At 33.9% G+C, this 19397-nt stretch overlaps 1 protein-coding gene across 6 annotated transcripts in view; it reads right to left on the reverse strand.

The window, feature by feature from the left end:
* Positions 1-19397, reverse strand: part of LIPI (lipase I) — a 100104-nt gene that overhangs the window by 69219 nt on the left and 11488 nt on the right. For all 6 annotated transcript variants that reach the window (XM_082460479.1, XM_082460480.1, XM_082460478.1 and 3 more), the window contains exons 2-4: positions 12150-12535; positions 9520-9628; positions 7563-7664 (exon numbers count right to left, since the gene is read on the reverse strand). In XM_082460479.1, coding sequence (XP_082316605.1) covers positions 7563-7664; positions 9520-9628; positions 12150-12461 — 523 coding nt within the window. In that variant the 5' untranslated portion in view covers positions 12462-12535. The remainder of the gene's footprint in view (positions 1-7562; positions 7665-9519; positions 9629-12149; positions 12536-19397) is intronic.

The following is a 19397-nucleotide window of genomic DNA, read 5'->3' on the forward strand; positions in this document are numbered from 1 at the left end:
GACTGACACAGAACCACTTATCAGAAAGTCTACAAATAACAAATGTTAAGAAAAGGAAACCCTCGTACATTGTTGGCAGGAATGTAAATTTGTGCAGACACTATGGAAAACAGTATGGAGGTTCCTTAAAAAACTAAAAATAGAACTACCATATGATCCAGCAATTCCACTCCTGGGTGTATATCTGGAATAAATGAAAACACCAATTTGAAAAGTTACATGCTCCCCAGTGTTCATAGCAGTACTATGTACAATAGCCATGACATGGAAGCAACCCAAGTGCCCATCAACAGACAACTGGATTTAGAAGATGTGAATGGAATATTATTTAGCTATAAAAAATGAAATATTGCCATTTGCAGCAACATGGATGGATCTAGAGAATATTATGCATAGTGAAATAAGTCAGACAAAGAAAAACAAATACTATACGATATTACTTATATGTGGAATCTAAAATATAATACAAATAAATGTATATACAAAACAGAAACAGACACACAGACATAGAAAACAAATTTATGGTTACCAAAGGGGAGAGAGCAGGGGGAGGGACAAATTAGGAGTATGGGATTAATACATCAAACAGATAAGCAACAGGGGTTTACTGTATAGCACAGGGAATTATACCCAATATCTTGGAATAACTTATAGTGGAATATAATCTGTAAAAAAAAAAAAAAAAATGAAACACTATCCTGTATACCTGAAACTAACACAATATTGTAAATCAACTTCAATTGATTTGTAAATTCTTCAATTAAAAAAATGAAACCCAGAAAAAAAAAAGAATCATTTTCACACTGTCCAGCAGTACCAAACTCATAATAAATCTAAAAAGTTACATAACTCTGTTTTTTCTTTTACTGACTTTTTTTTTTTTAATTATTTCAGGTATTTATTTCATCATTTTTTTTTTTTTAATGTAGCTTTTTTTCCCTTTGGTTGATTTGAAGATTTGCTCTTTAATTTTATTTATTTATTTATTTATTTATTTATTTATTTATTTATTTATTTATTTATTTATGGCTGTGTTGGGTCTTCGTTTCTGTGCGAGGACTTTCTCCACTTGCAGCAAGCGGGGGCCACTCTTCATCGCGGTGCGCGGGCCTCTCACTATCGCGGCCTCTCTTGTTGTGGAGCACAGGCTCCAGACGCGCAGGTTCAGTAATTGTGGCTCACGGGCCTAGTTGCTCCGCGGCATGTGGGATCTTCCCAGACCAGGGCTCGAACCCGTGTCCCCTGCATTGGCAGGCAGATTCTCAACCACTGCGCCACCAGGGAAGTCCTTTACTGACTTTTTTGTCACCCTTACACTAATGACACTGTCTTCACTACTACCATTTCATAAGACTTGATATCTGGAAGCACATGTCTTTGCACTTTTTTCTTCTTCAGGAATACTTTAACAGGGGCTTCTCTGGTGGCGCAGTGGTTAAGAATCCACCTGCCAATGCAGGGGACATGGGTTCGAGCCCTGATCCGGGAAGATCCCACATGCCGCGGAGCAGCTAAGCCCGTGCGCCAAAACTACTGAGCCTGCGCTCTAGAGCCCGCTAGCCACAACGACTGGAGCCTGTGTGCCTAGAGCCCGTGCTCCACAACAAGAGAAGCCCCCACTCGCCACAAGTAGAGGAAGCCCGCGCGCAGCAACAAAGACCCAACGCAGCCAAAAATTAAGAAATAAATTAATTTTTAAAAAAAAGAATAACAATACTTGACCCTTTGCATTTCCATATTAATTTTATAATTAGCTTGTGAGGTTATTTTTAAAATATTGGCTTTTGACAAAGATTGCATTGAATCTGTAGGTCAACTTGCAAAAAATTGACATGTATACGATACATTCATATGTGTGGTTTATTTCCTTTTTATTTTGGCTGCAATGTTTTATGGTTTTCTGCATAGAGCACTTGCACAATTTTCTTAAGAGTTATTTCTAGGTACGTTATATTTTATCTTATTAAAATGGTATAATTCTAAAATTTTATTTGCTAACTCTTATTGCTGGTTTCTAGAAAGAATTGAATTTTGTATATATAGCTTATATTCAACAACCTGGCTACATTTTCCTGTGAATTCTAGTTAATTATCTGGAGATTTTTTGGGGTTATCTATGTATGCAAACATATCATCTGAAAATGATTTTATATTTTTATATCTTTTAATACTTTTCTCCCCTTACTGCACTTCAGACATCCAGTAAAATGTTGCCTCAGGATGACTAGACTAGGCATCCTTGTCCAGTTCCCAGTCTCAAAAAGAAAGTCTTCCAAATTCCATCATCAACGTGACATTTTCTACAGATTTTTGAATAGATATATTTTAACAGATTGTGGAATTTTACTTCTTTTCCCAATTTTCCAGTTTTTGCTATACATAAATTCTCCCTAAAGCTTTTTCTGCATTTGATTGAGATTATTAAATGAATTTTCTCCCTTATTCTTTTGCTGAGATGAATTAAGAAATTGATTTTTGAATGTTAAACTAAATTTGCTTTTTGATAATAAATCTAAATGGATGTGATTCAATACCAATTTTATATGTTGCTGGCTTACTAATGTGATATTTTCTGCAGAATTTTTGCATCTATGATTATTACAGAGAATGTCCAGCAAACTGTCTTTTCTGCAATGTCTTTCTCAACTTTTGACATTAAGTTTGTGATGGCTTTCTAAAAAGGTTGCAAACCATTTCCTATTTATTTGTTATTATCTGAAGGTGTTTGTGAAACAGTGGCCTTATTTATCACTTAATTGTTTGGTAGAGAACAAAAACTTGCCTGGGAATTTACTCTGATGGAACACATTAAATTACAGCTTCTATTTTATCAATAGTTAAAAAACTCTTCAAATTTTCCCTTTTCATTTGTCAGTTTGGTAAATGCTTTTGCTTTTCATAAGAATTTTTATATTTCATATATCATACCATATGGTCATATATTTTCATATTTATTTGCAAAATATTGTTCATTACCTTGCTTTGTGATGATTTTAATACCTATAGTATCTGTAACACTATCTCCTTTATTAGTATTGATATTAGTTGTGTTTTCTCTCCTTGTCCTTTCTGTTTTTTCTCTCCAAGGACTCATTAATCTGGAGGGTGATATATAAAGTTCAAGCATTCTATGTTCCTTTCATTTTATTGAAAGAAGGTAAAAATGACACAAAGTTTAAATAATTAATGTTGTCTTTTTAAAGTGCAAATTTTTGGCTTTTTAAATCACTTCTAATTGATATTTTTGTTCCATTTTTGTATGTTTATCATCAGCTTCTTAATATCTATAGGTATGTTTTATGTTTAATTCTTAATTTCCCAAGATAGATGCTTAGATTATTGATTTTCAGCCTTTTAAAATATCTGTAACTGGACATTTACTTCTAGTCATGGCTTTTGCTGACTCCTACAAATTTTAATATGTAGTAACTTTAATACTATTGAATCAAAATATTTTATATTTCCATTATTATTTATTCTTCCCTCATTAGTTATCTAAAAATATGTTTCTTCTAAAAATATATGGATTTTCTACTTATATTTTTCTTATTTATTTATAGTTTAATTGCTTTGAATATAGAGAATATTACCTTTTATGCTTCCCCCTCTATGAAATTTTTGAGAGTATTTTTAAGGCCCAGTGTATAATGTTTCTCTAAAATATCCATGGTGCTTTAGAAGAATGTATATTCTCCAGTTGTTGGGTATAATGTTTTATAAATGTCCATTAGATCAATTTTTCTAATTAAAATCTCCCACTATGATTGTGCAGTTACTTTTCTTTCTGCAATGGGATAGTGTAAAGTTTGCTTTATGTAATTTGAAGCCATGTTATTAGGTATATACAAACTATCTTCCTGGTGAGTTGAAAGTTTTATAATTTTAAGCCTTTCTATGTTTCTACTAATTTTGAGATAAAATTATTTTTGTCTAAGTTAATGTATGTAGATTCACCACCTTTTGGTGGATAATATTTGCATATCAATGTTCTACTTTCAAATATTCTGCTTCCTACTGTTATATATGTCTTTAATAAATAACACATAATTGAATTTTTGTCTTTTTAACTAAGTGTGACACCATATTTTAATTGAATCTAATAGCCTAAATTTAATTTAGGCTATTTACATTTAATGGTATAGCTGGGTTTAATTTTACCATCATATTATTTATTTTGTCTGATCTTTATGATTCTTTCTTTCCTTTCTTGCCTTCTTTTGGACTTAAAAAAAATTATTCCCTTTTGTCCTCCATTGGTTTGGAAGTTATATACTCTTTTACTCTTTTCTTTTTGGATACCTAGAGATTTAACAGAAAGCCTTGATTTATAAATACCAACTGTTGACAATTACTTTTAACCTTTCTTCCATATAATTAAAGGAACAAAAAATGCTTGAACTTCATTTAACAGCCCCCAAAATATGCTATTTTTGTAATGTATTTTAATTCTCTCTCTATATTCTGACTTCCATAAAACAATAACAATGTTTTATGCCATCAACATCCATTTAGATTGAACTGTATTTTATCATTTTCAATACTCTTCCTTCCTGAATAGCCATCAAAGGATAATTTTCCTTCTTTTGATGACAATTTCTCTCAGTGTATACTTGTCTGAAACTATATAGTTTCCATTTTTTTTCCTGAAACAGATTGGGATACTAGGCAGCTATTTTCTTTCACCATATTGGAAATATAACTCTATTCTTTCCTAGCTTCCACTGTTTCTGTTGAGAAACTAGTTGTAATTTGGGTCATTTTTTATTCATTTAATTTTATGCTGTATGCTTTGATGTGGTCTTTTCTGTAACTTTACTATCATGTGTCCCAATGAGGATGTCTATTTATTCATATTGGAATTAACTGTGCATTCCAATTTTTTTATTGATTATAATTCCTCAGTTTTTGGAAATTCTGAGATATTATCTTTAGATATCATTTCTGTTCCATTTTTCTCTCCTTTTATTTTGAATTTGAATGAAACATGATTGACCTTCTCACTATTTATCCCATGTACCTCTTACCTTTCTGTATTTTCTGCTCTCTTTGATTTTTGCTCCGTATTGTACCCTTTTACTTTATTCTAGAAATAGAATAGACTAGAATAGTCTAGAAATAGACTTCTTACCTATTTTCCAAGTCACTCGCATTCTCTTTTTACCTGATTCAAAATTTCTGTTAAACCCATTCAATAATTGTCAATTATTTTATTTTTTAAGTTAAAAACTTTTATTATTTTTATCAAATATAATAGGTCATATTTATATTTAAATGTCATTCTCTGCTGATATTTGCAATCTTATCTTTTATCTCTTTGAAAATATTAAGCATGTTTTAGCCAGTGTATAATAATTCCAATAGTTGAAAGCCTATGGGTCTGTTTCTATTGATTATTGTTTCTGTTGGTTCTCATGCATGTTTCTTGCTTCAAGTGTACCTGGCTATCTTTATTTGGATGCTAGACATTTAAAAATATATTTATAAAAATAACTTGAGACCAAAGATGATGTGATCTTCCTACAAAAAAGGACTATTATTGGCTTCTATCAGGCACCTAGCAGGTCCAACAATCCAAGAGCTCCTTAAACAAAACACAGTAAATGAGATTTTTCTGGCAACTTCAGCTTATTAAAAGCTTTGCTAGAGATTATAAAAAGGCTGGTTTATTTCAAGTTTACCTTTATTCCTATAGTGCTACCCTTTGGGGTCCCAAAAGGTAGTATAAGATGTTTTACAAGCCTCATATGAGGGTTTCAAAAACACTTCCCATATTCTCTGCACCAGAGAAAAGTGACTCCAAATTACCAGTTCACCTCCCTGTAATTTTTCTGTCTTCTGGATATTAGACTGGTAATTTTTTCCTGATATCGCAGCAGGAATGTTTGTTCAAATTACCTAATCAACAATTATGAAAGGCAACATAGCTTCCTTAACATATACAACTGAAAAAGGACAAGAATTACTGGCAAGTAGAAAATTCACTCATAGGTTAGTATTTAAGGAAAGGGCAGTATCTCATTCAGAGATTCCTTGAGACAGGTGAATATGCAGTGTCAAAAATCTGTGTTCCTCATTTGTGATAGTCATAAAAAGATCAGTTAAAGGTGCTAACTATGTGGCATCTAGTGGCAAGTTAGATTTGATAAGCTGAGTCATCAAAAGATATTAAGAATATAAGACAATCCAAACAGTTTATTAGGAAAAGTCAAAAATGCAAACAAAAACAATAAAAAGTATGAAGAGCTAATTCAAAAGGCCATAAGCAGAATTGAAGTTGGAATTTCAAAAAGAAGAGTTCAAAATTGCAGAGTAATTGGCACTAGGTGTGCTGTGTGTGGGAATGTTAAGCTGATATACAGGGCTAGAGATAAAGAAAACGTGAAAGGTTGAGGGTATCAGAACTATGAGACTTAGGCACTGACTCTCTGTATGATGTAGATGAACTTAGATTCATATGCTCTTAGATAAAGAGCATAATTGTTCTGATTATAGGCTCAGCCCACTGGCATATAGACATAGAATTTGAAAAATTGTCATCTATGGCATTAATGGTATTTATATATCTCACAAAATCATTGGTATGGATCACCACAGGGTAAATTCAGAATAATATGGGAGAAAATAAATTACCTGGACCAAAGAGAAAATAAACCTGAGGAAATAGGGAATTGGGAGCAGTCTTTGTGTCACTTCCTTCTGTCTCTGCCTTAGCACTATATCCTCCCCATGCACCCCAACCACAACACATGTAAATTACCAGTTAATTTCAGCAGCATACTGGTGAAGTGCAGATTTTGCAATCAGAAGATTCTATTTCAAATTCTGACTCTGCCTCCTACTGGCCTTGTCACCTTGACCTGAGCCTCTTCTCCATTTGTAAAAGGGGGATGATAACGTTTACTTACTCATGGGGACTTAGGAGAATTCCATAATTAATTCACATAAAGAACTTGAAGTGCCTGGTATATAGGAAGTACTCAATAAATATTAGTACCATCAGTTTCAATTCAGGAAGGGGATCTGGGCCATCTAAAATATTACCTGATAGTGTCTGTCCAATGCACTCTGGCCAAAACGATCAATAGTCGGTTAGACATTTTGAGGAAAATAATTAAAAATCTTTAGGGAAAAGTACTCTCTCTGTGCCTGAAGATCTGTGCTCAGTTTGAGTTGACATACAACAAAGTGATAAAATGAGAGGAGAGAATGGTAATCTAAATGCATCAGGAACATTAAGCATGAGGAAAGTTGTAATCAAATCAATAAAATTGTTAATAGCATGAAAAGGATGAAGTATATTTTTTTATCAAATTTCAGTTTTTTTAGGATGACATGACAGTTCTTGAAACCTGAAGGAGGAAAGCTGAAGGCAAAGAGTTCCATTGGACACCACAGGTTATCACTAACTCCAAGAAATGTTGCTTGTGGGAAATATAATCATTATAGAATTACAGTCTTATCACATCATCCACTACTCTCTCTTATTAAGTTTTCCTCTTCCCCAGTGTCTACATCTCCTTTTCCATTTTCAAATAATTAAGCAATAAATCCTACATTGTTACCATTGGTATCAGTGTGTATGACATCCACAATATTTGCATCAGTGTAATCTAATTTGCCCTTTGATGGTTTTCCAGAGAATTGTGGTCCAGCAGGGTCAAGACCTGAAATTCAAGAAAGAAGCTATTAATCTATAAATCAAGTCATACTACAGAGTTCAGTAGATCATATGCTTGCATTATTATTACATTATAAACATAATGAGCCTATACAGTTTTAGCTTAAACCTGTCCAAAAACAAATCTAACAATAAATGAAATTAGATGAATAGCAAGTATCTTCTTTATTTGAATGATCTTTTTTCCAGTCTTCAGAGTTCATCAATGATGTAGTGTTAAGCCACACTACAGATGCCTAGGCAAAATACTGTGGGGTCTTTCAGCATTTTTACTTAAGAAGTAATTAGGAATACACTGATAGTAAATCTCTATTTAATAGAAAGTAACTACTACTACTGCTGAGGAGGGGAAATAATAAATACTATCCTGGTCCTGTCTTGAGCTTCGTTCTGCACCATCTCATCCTGGATCTCTCTATAGGTCTAAAATGTTAAGTGCAATTTGAGCTTGGAATAAAACATATTTATCATTAGCTTATCACTCATTTCTCACAAAAGTTTCCCACATACACATAAGAAAAATATATTAAAAGTTTCATAAAATATAGATATTATTTCTGGTGTACTTGAAATTCTAAATAAAAATTTGAAGCTCATGACCTACTGCAGTGTGTCAAAAAAGGTGAGGCGGACATGAAATGCAATGCCTTGAGAACATCTATGCAATAGGGCAACAATCATCTTAAAAAGTAAAATACAATATTGCTTTATCTCAGTACCTTCTGTTATCCCTAGTTTATTTGCCCCACATTACTGAATGAGGCAGAAACTTCTCTCTTCCTATAAATTGTTCTGATGTAGAACCACTGCATTTGCTGGCTTTTTAAACCTTGATGATTGCTTGGCATGTGGAACCATTCAAACTAGACTAATATGTGAATCAACACACCTTAAAATAAAGTAGGATTACCAGCAGATCAAATTGAGCTAGTATGGTGGTTGAAAGAGAATGGGCTTTGGATGCTAGAGACGTTTGTATAAATCCTGGCTTAGCTGTTACTAACTTTTTGACCCTCCTGCATTCATTCAGTTAACCTCAACTTTCACATCCATATAATGAGAATCAAGTTAAAACTGATCAAAGTAAGTAAGGTATACTTAAGGTTTGTAAAGATCCTAAATATCTAAACAAGTTATTCACCTCTACCCTCCCCCTTTGTTAACTTAAGACTCTAGTATTAACATTTGAAATTATTATAAATCATCTATGGGAATAGATCTCAATAATTCTAAAAAGCTAAATTAACTGGGGAGGGATACTATCCTTCTAGTTTTAAAATCACCACCATTCCTAAAGGGAAGCCTGAACGTCCATGTCAGCATTATTTGGTTACTAAGCTTTGTGGATGCAGTAACCTTGTCAAGGAAATACAAGGAGAGCTGGAGTCCAGAATCCCTCAGGCATGGATATCAACTCCTGATTCTCCCTTCTAGTGTTCAAGTAAAATTGTTAAAAGAATTAAAATACATTAAAGTTTCTAAAATTTAAGTACATGGTAATAGGTTATCTTCTTAGTTAATACAAGAAAAAAGTTTTACACTTAATAGGCCAAACTTTCCTTAGGATTGTTACAATAATGTGTCCTTAAAATTCATATGGGACTGCAGAAATTAATCATTTTCCTCCCATTTCTATATGGGTAACTTAAGTTTGGTTAAGAAATAAGTAAGACGTAAGAGTCTAACCAAACAAAGATCAGCATTTGAATATAATATAGAAAAAAAAAGTTTGTGCATCATTTCCTTTCCTTAAATATTGCCCCTGTTAAATGTTAAATAAAGTAATAACTTCTGATGCTTAAAAGTGTACTAAAATATTAATTTTGTCAAAAATATTTTACCTGTTATTCTTCCAACTTGACCATGAAATATCTTTCCAACAAATCCACTAATATGAGCCCCTAAGCTCACACCTATGAAATGAAAATTATCAAGAGATGCTCCATGCTTCTGCAATTCAAAATACAATGTTACAGTTTTCATTTCAGAAAATCACAAATTATGCCTGTTGTATCAATATTCTAAAATTCATTATTTCTTCTGGTTTAATCTATTTCTGGGAGACAGGGAATGGGATTTTATAATTTCAAATAACTATATCTTTGTTCAACTTTTTCCATAAAATATCTGATTTTTCTGTACACAGTTTTAATACCATTAAATTTTTATTTAAAAATTTAGAAAACGTTGTCATTTTTATCTAGAATAGCATATGCAAAATAATACATTTAATTAATAAAGCATTTTGTAGTAATAACAAAACTTACTTTGTGCTAGCTACCTTGGTATGTGTTTTTTAAATCTCATATGTAATATTCACAATAGTCCTATGAGTTACATATTTTTATCCTATTGCCTAAAACTTTCCCCAGCACCTATTAAATGCTGAATAAATACGGTTTGATAATGAGTTGCCCAAAGTCTCATATACTTATTACTATAAGGGAAAAAGACTTGAAATCCAGGTCTGTTCAACTCCAAAATATAAACTAATCTACCTCCCTTTTTTATCTGTAGATTGTGTCAAAAACTTTAGGAAGACCAAACCGTGTGAAAAATCATCCTTACTCTGGAGATGATAAAATGAGACTCAGAGATTTTAAGTGATTTCCCCCAACACAAGCTGGAGAGTAATGGAGTCTGATCTTCCAAGCCCGTTTTTTTTTTCTTGTCTTTTTGTTTTTTAAAGATTTATTGATTGATTGCTATGTTGGGTCTTCGTTTCTGTGCTAGGGCTTTCTCTAGTTGCGGCAAGCAGGGGCCACTCTTCATCGCGGTGCGCGGGCCTCTCACTATCGCGGCCTCTCTTGTTGCGGAGCACAGGCTCCAGACGCGCAGGCTCAGTAGTTGTGGCTCACGGGCCTAGTTGCTCCGCGGCATGTGGGATCTTCCCAGACCAGGGCTCGAACCCTATCCCCTGCATTAGCAGGCAGATTCTCAACCACTGTGTCACCAGGGAAGCCCCAAGCCCAAGTTTTGAACACCTTCTAGAGTCTCAGCCCAGGAGAGGGGGATGGGGGCATTAGGAGCTTAAATGAGGAAGAATTTCTTCTACCACACTCTCAGGAAGCAGGTCATGGTCCATTCTACACAGTGACACATCCAATGGCTTACAGAAAGATGTGGAACATTTACTCTAATGAGAAACTAGATTCAGGTTTTCCAGGCACACAATGATAATTTTCTTCAAATTTCTCAGACAAATGCCTGGAACCTCCAGGGAGTATCACTCTCAACTTCAGTGCTACTGAACTTTTCATCCCTTCTCCTTAATATGGAGACTTCGCAAGCAAAAGCACTGTTAGAAATCTAATACTACAATTTTCCTAAATTTCTCTATTTAACATTCACATCTTCCATACTTTGAGGTACATATTTATTAATTAGAGAAAAGACCACTGCTAAAAGGAAAAATCAATTATGCAATTTATAGACTATCAGTAAGAACGGGTGAATCAATTACTTCTTCTGTCTCCAGAGGCATGGTTTGGTTTTGTCCAAATTTGAGGATGTAAAAATAATAATGATAGCTGATTTTATTCAATGGTTATTATATGCCAAGTTCTGGTTAAGAATTAATTTCATTTAATACTTAAATAAAATATGGTTAGAAAGTTTTGTTATGCCAAATGTATAGACAAGGAAATGAGGCAGAATAGTTAAGCAATTGCTCCAACTCACACAGATGATATGGATTTGGTGGTCTTTGAACCCCTCCAGTCTGACTCCAACCACTATGTGCAACTGCTTCTTGGATCTATGACGCTTGCTCGATTTCAGCAGAGGCTTGGAAGTTCAGCACAACACAACTCAAAGGCGATTTCAAGCTCAAGAATGTCCCCAAATGATATATCACCCTTCTTTCTCTCGCGTGCCGCCACTACCACCTCCCTCTAGAACAGACATGGATCTTCATATGTATTGACTTGGCAGTCAAAGATCAATCAAACTATAGATGACCTAGAACTGGCCTGAATTTATTTGACTCGTCCCAACCCTGGGCCTAAATGCTGGATAAACCTAAATGGAACTGAGACCTGCCTCCACTGTTGGCAAAAGTATGCTACTTTTCAAGCTGTTTTCCCCTCACTTTTACCAACGCACACTTGATTAATTTGAAACATTTTAGACATACCTTAGAAAATATATCTAAAAAATCTAATGATTATATAGTTTATCCCCTCTGTGCACACAGAATCACTACATTATCCTGAAGTATAAAAAAATAAAAATCTTAAAAGATTTTAAGATAAAACACAATAATAGAGTCCTTAAGATAATTTTTAAAAAATAAGGTCACGTCTAGGTATAGAATTATCCTTACACAAAGAAAAGATGGCTGCATACGTTAGCATATCAATGCAGTAATTCTAAATGCTACAGGAAAATGGTATTTTATTACTACTTTGCAGTATTATATAACATACTGTATATTGTATAACATATATAACACATAAAATTCCAGACTTACCAAAAGATTCTGAATGTACCTACTCAAACTCACAGCAACTTTTCTGGTATTTTTAACCGCTCTACTGTAAAAAAAAGTTGTAGCACCTCGGTTCCAGTCTACTACAATTATATTTATATCGTCTTGGTCCAACAAAATTCTCACAAAGTTCTGAAGCCATGGTGGAGTGGAGCCCATTGGTCTGTATCCATGAATAAGCCAGACTGTTTTCTTTCTTGGGTTGAATTTAACATTAAGTGAGTTATCCTGCTCAAACAGTGACTCAGCACAGCTCGGGTTGTTCCTTGTATACAATATCAAAAATATCTCCATTTTGGGATTAAACAGATCTCTGAAGGAATCCTTTAAACTTAGCCGAGAGAATTTAAGGCATGGTCCTTTATTCTCTGAAATAAAAAAAAGAAGTCAGTCAAGCTGAGTATTGGAATAGTATTTGATTCGATTCCTGTTGCTGTTGCAAAGAAAAAAATTGAACTTGGAGGGTGGGGAGGTTTTCACTTTATTAGCATTTTAACATAATTTTCTGAGCAACTACAATGTTTTAAGTAATTCGCTGATTACTTAAATAGACCTTTTTGAACTAGATGTATTCAAAATTTACAATGAAATATAGAAATAAATGTGGTTGGCTAAAAATTAAGAATTAATTTTTATCTGTACAAAATAGCAACCGTGTGATTAAAATCGTTAATATTGTTAATACGGAAATTGCTATACACACCAATAAAAGCCCATAAATTGACTACGAACTTTAACAGAAATTTTACAGGGACTTCCCTGGTGGCGCAGTGGTTAAGAATCCACCTGCCAATGCAGGGGACATGGGTTCGAGCCCTGGTCCAGGAAGATCCCACATGCCAGGGAGCAGCTAAGCCCGTGTGCCACAACTATTGAGCCTGCGCGCTAGAGCCCTCGAGCCACAACTACTGAAGCTCACGTGCGTAGAGCCCGTGCTCCACAGCAAGAGAAGCCACTGCAATGAGAAAGGCACGCACCGCAACGTAGAGTAGCCCCTGCTCGCCACAACTAGAGAAAGCCTGTGCACAGCAACGAAGACCCATCGCAGCCAAAATTTTAAAGAATTAAAAAATAAATTTACAGAAGAATATTTAGGTATGGATAATAAGCATTGGAAAAAAATATTTTACCTGACTAGTAATCAAATAAACACAATCAAAACAAAAAATATATCATTTTTTTCCTATCAAATTAAACAAAATGATAAAATCCTTTAAGTACATAATACTTAGAAGGGTAAATTTGTAACAAATATTCATATACATGGATGCTGAGAGCATAAGTTGACACATCCTTTTGAAATTTTATATGTGTCTAAGTGTATACTACACAGACATAATCTTAAAAATATTTACTCTTCCTAATTTTCTTTCTAGGATTTACATTAATGAAATAAATAATTTGTATTAAATATAAAGACATTAAATCAACTATCCTCCAATACAAAAAAAAAACTCTAAAAAATATAAAGACATTAATCAGAGGGTTATGCATAATCACACAAAAATCTAAAACACCTTAATTATCATCATATAGAATTTCATCAATGTGTGCATCCTATTTGTCTATCTACCTACATATCTATCCATCCATCCATCCTAGAAAGAAGTAGAGCAGAAAATGAAATAACTAAGCCAAACCAACAGCAATAGTCATTACTAGGCAGTGAAACACGGCTGCTTTTTATTTTCTTTTCATAGTTTTTAAGAATTGTATTTTTTTTCCAAAATAAGCATATAATCTCAAAAAAAATTTTTAATGAGAATGTATGCTCATACTGCTTCTGGAAATTTAACTTGGTAAGAAGATTTGGGAAAACAATTTGTCAATATATATCAAAAATGCACAAAAATGTTAGTAGTGTTTATGCCAGTAATTACACTTCTAAGAATTTATCCCAAGAAAATAGTCTGAACACATGTGAAAAATGAATATACATTATTTTAATACTGGAGAAATAGAAGTGATTTAAATGCCCAGAAATAATGATGTGCTTAAGCCACTACATATATAGGTATTTGATACATTTAAATGTTTATTTTAACATATATAAATATATATTTAAAACTACACATATATATTTTATATGTAGATATATTTGGTAAATCCATAATAATATGCACTAGTTGCCATCAATCTAGTTTGGAAATTATATCTGTGACATTGTCACAATTATTTAGAAGAAGATAAAGGACGAAGGCAGTGAAGAAGAAGCAAGACCTGCATTCAATTCTCAGATTAACAGCTGAGAGATACTTGGACAAGTGAAAAACTTTGATACTTCATTTGTTCTAAGTACAAAGGAATGAGGAAGTGGAGAGGAGGAATAAACCTCAGTGCAATATCAGTGCTTACTACACAGTACAAATTGTGTAGGGAATTGTGCTTATCCATCTTCCTACCAGCTGGAACTCTGAGAAGTCTAAATGCAATTGATACATCCAAACTGCTGGTCCACTCCAAGCCAAGGTAGATTTTACCTGGCCCTGGAATGAGTAATGAGGAATAAACAATGGAATCTCTGTGATAAAATAAGGGAAAGAAATAACTTAAAACATTCAACAGAAAAGTCTATGGCCTATTACCAGGATCCAGAAGTAATAGCAGAAAACTCTTTAGCACCCTCATTAGAATGCAAGAAAAACCACATTTCAAAAACAGGAGGCCACTAAGAGAAAATTTATTGAGGCGAAAAACAATAGGCTAAGTTTAAAATGGAATAACGAGGAAATTCCCTGGCAGTCCAGTGGTTAGGACTCTGCGTTCCGCTGCAGGGGTCACAGGTTTGATCCCTGGTCAGGGAACTAAAATCCCGTGTGTGGCGCAGCCAAAAACAAACTGATAAAATGGAATAACAAGATACTCCACTTCAGGAAAAGTAAAAATGCAACTGCAGACTAAAAATTCACTTTATAGATGCTAAAACCTGGAAATCTCACCTTATAGTAAGAAAATGAAGGAAGAAAGATATTTAAATTATGAAGGTAAACACAGATATGGGATAGGAAATAATGAATCAAATTAAAAATCATCAATATTCCCCTGGCAGGTGGGGGAGGAATTGGGGAGAGAGAGGTTAAAACAACTAAGGAAATAATTGCATACCAGGGTGTGCAAGCTGAAAAAGGCTCAGCATGACCTAGAGAAAATCAGTTCATCAGACTCACCAAGAGACCTCCTAGAACCCAGTTTTGGTTTCAATGAAAGAAAAAACATCCTAAAAATATCAAAGCAGAAAATCCAGGTACAAATAGAAGAATGAAGTTATGGTGACTTCAGATTTGTCTTCCAAAACAATACATCAGACAGATAAAAGTGTAATAAATGAAGATTATAAGTGCAAAAGTTTGTGGCCTAATAATTTTATATTCTTCCTAAAGTATACCACCCATAATTGACTAAGTACAGTTCCTGACATCATTACTGTTAAGTAAATGATAGATTTATTGAAGACAAGATCCATAAAAACTCACAGTATAAAAAGAATGAAAGTGAGCATAGAAACAAGTTAGACACCAATATAAGTGTAAACAGCATGAAACTGAGTAAAAAAAAAAAAGCAATATCAGAAGTTATTCTTGTTCAAATGTTTAATAAGAATATTTAGTATAAGTCAATATGCTAATAAAATGGGAATGTAGGTTAAAAGGGGTATAGAGAAAGTAAGTGTGGTACAAAAATTCCTTAACTGGGGGATTCAAAATATGTCAATTTAAAAAAATTTAATAAATAGATAAGTATGGGTTTTAAAAAATATTGAAAACTTAACTGTTAACCATTACACTATATAAAACAGTACACATAAATTTCTACACACTAAATAATATAAAAGTATAGCAACAGTGTATATATACAAAAGACACAAAGAAAATGAAAAATATAGAAAGTAGAAAGCATAAAACAAAATGATACAATTACACAAGAGAAATATATATGATATATAAACAATTATGTAACTGTAATAAAGCCTTCCTATTAAAAACCAAAAAAAAAAAAATCAGCTTTCATAAAAAAAGAAACTTATCTATAAATTATTTAAAGAAGTACATGGGAAATTTTAATGGAGAGGTAGGTATATTCTACACAAATAAAATAAAAGGAAACTAGGTTGATATACTAGATTGCAATGATGGCTCCAATTCATCACTCTTTCCTGAGTCCATGCCATTTGTCTTGTAACTTTGAGGTATTCCCATGATAAGTGGGGTGATTTGCCCCGCTTCCTGATATGGGTGCAAATAGTAGAGCTTGCCCTGGAAAATAGGACGTTGGTAGACGTAATGCAAGCAGATGCTGAACTGGGCTTGCACGTTAGGGCTGGGCCTCCCACACTTCTGCCATCACCGTGAAAATACCCCAGGTCTGGCCTGCTAGAAAAGTAAGGACAGGTGTAAAAGAGCTAAGTTGTGTCAGTCTCGCCAGCTGATTGACAGCCAGTCAACAGCCAAACCTGCCAGCAAACCCAACAAAGAAAAGCAGTGCCGACCCAATTCCCACCTGACTCCATAAATGTGAGTAATAACTGCATTACCTCAAATGCCACTGAGGGTCTGGGTTTTTATTTTGTTTTGTTTTGTTTAGCTTTATTGTGAGATCATATAATCAATTTCATCAGCAATATTAATATTAGGTAAAGAAAATAAAAACAAAACTTTTCCAATGATACAAAAAAGTTAAACTAGTGTACTGTAAAACTCTTAAAGAACATCGAACTGACTCAACTCGGGTAGATTATAGGAACAGAAAGAAAAATAAAGTTCTAGGCATCAGATACTTACAGGAATCCCCAATAAGATTATCAGTGGATTTCTCAGCAGAAACTTTGCAAGCCAGAAGCAGTAAGATAATATATTTAGAATGGTTAAAGAGGAAAACTTTCAACCTAGAATTCTATATCCAGCAAAACTGTTCTTCAAACATGAGAGAGAAATAAAGACACCCCCAGACAAACAAGAGCTGAGGAGTTCATTATCACTATAACTGATCTATATGAAACGCTAATGGGAGCCCTCAAGTTGAAAAGAAAGAGTGTTAGACAATAACTTGAAGTCATATGAAAATATAAAGTTCTCTGGTAAAGGCGAATTATGAACAAATATAAAAATCAATATTACTGAAATTTTGATTTGTAACTCTTTTTATTTTCCACAGGATTTAAAAGACAAATGCATAGAAATAATTATAAATCTATGTTAATGGGTATGCAATATATAAAGATATAACTGTGTCATCAGTAACATAAAGTGAGGGAAGCCGAGCTTAAAGGAGTAGAGTATTGTTGGGAAAACTAGTAAAGTAGTATTGTTCAGGCTTCAGAGGCAGAAGCAGGCCTCTGCTGGACCTGTGACCCTTCCTGGGCTGCGCACCTGCTTGCACACTTAACAATTGCTGCTAGCAAGTCAAAAGGCACTTACGATAAGAAAGGGAGTGGGTCTTGGAATTTCTTGAGCCCTGGAGACCTGGCCAGTCCCCCAGGATCTGGAAAACCTTGCAACTCACATGGTGAAACCAACAGCACTGTTAAAGTGAATCCAGAGCTGCATTTTTGCACGCGAACTGATGATATCAGTTTGCGGCCTGGAATTATAAACAGAAGCCCCCAGAACTCCAATCTGAAGTCTCACCCATGGGGTGGATGCACCGCCCTGGACCCTTCCCAACTGGGGCTCCAGATTGCTGTCACCCGGGACTTCGCAGCTGCTGTTTGGATCTGGAAGTAGGTGTTGGCCCAGTTTGGTGATGTATACCCTGTTATGTTTCTGTAATATTCTTATTCCTTTCCTTCTAATGATTGCATATTAAAATTAAGTTAGATCACCTTTCATTAAAGAGTTGATTAAAGCTGTTTATTTGTGTGAAACGAGTGGTTATTTTGCCAGTGAATCCAACGAACCTTAAAACCGAAAGCAGGCTTTCGGCAAAACAAGTATTTTATGTGAAAGTTAAGTTTTTACTGAAGTCTTTATTGTCTTAATTTGAGTTAAGTTAGTATCAATTTAAGATAAATTGTCATAACTTTAGATGTTATATGTAATCCCCATGATAAACACAAACAAAATAATCTATAGAATATACACAAAAGAAAATGAGATGGAGATCAAAATGTGTCAGAACAAAAAATCAATTAAAAACAATGAAGAAAAGAGATAACACTCACTTCAAACCCATTAGGATGGCTACTATTAAAAACAAACAAACAAACAAACAAAAAACCAGGAAACAACTCTTGGCAAGAATGTGGAGAAATAGAACCCTTGTGCATTGCTGAAACGTTTCAGCTGCTGTGGAAATGTTATGGTGGTGCCTCAAACAATTAAAAATAGAATTACTACATAATCCAGAAACTCCACTTCTGGGTATATATCCAAAAGAACTGAAAGCAGAGACTCAGAGATTTTTATACATGCATGTTCATAGCAACATTATTCACAATAGCCAAAAGGTAGAAGCAACCCAAATATCCATCAAAGGATGGATGGATAAACAAAACCTGGTATATACATCCAATGGAATATTATTCAGCCTTTAAAAGGAAGGAAATACTTACACATGTTACAACATGGAATAACTTTGAATATGTTATATTAAGTGAAATAAGCCAGTCACAAAAATACAAATGCTGTATGATTCCACTTAAATGAGGTACCTAAAGAAGTCAAATTTATAAAAACATAATGTAGAACAGTGGTTGCCAAGGGCTGGGGAAAAGTGGAAAATGGGGAGTTCAAGGGGTACAGATTTTCAGTTTGGGAAGCTGAAAATGTTCTGGAGATGGTTGGTGGTGATGGGTGCACAACAGTGTGAATGTACTTAATGCCACTGAACTGTACACTTAAAAATGGTTAAAATGGTCATTTTTAATATATGTTTTACCACAATTAAAACAAAACAAACAAAAAATCTTACAGAATCCAATTCCTGCCCTTATAGATACTATTCCAGACATGCTTTTCTTCTGTAAACAACTAGAACATTTGATAAAATATATGAAAAAAAAAGTTTAGACACTGCACAACAAGAAGCACAGGACTATAATAGCTAAAAAAAGGTAAACAAACGATTTGAACCATATACCTAATACCTTTCTACCTGGAGGCAGTTTCCAGGCTTCAGTGCAGGAAGGCTGAACCCAACAAAGCATGGCAGTTTTGCCAAGTTGAGGAGAAATACGGGAGTTTGAAGAAGTTGAAGTAACTAGGATTTGTATCACAGTGTGCCACAAAGGAGGGA

This window comes from Balaenoptera physalus (assembly GCF_965194825.1).
Source record: "Balaenoptera physalus genome assembly, chromosome: 4".
NCBI classification, from domain to species: Eukaryota; Metazoa; Chordata; class Mammalia; order Artiodactyla; family Balaenopteridae; genus Balaenoptera; species Balaenoptera physalus.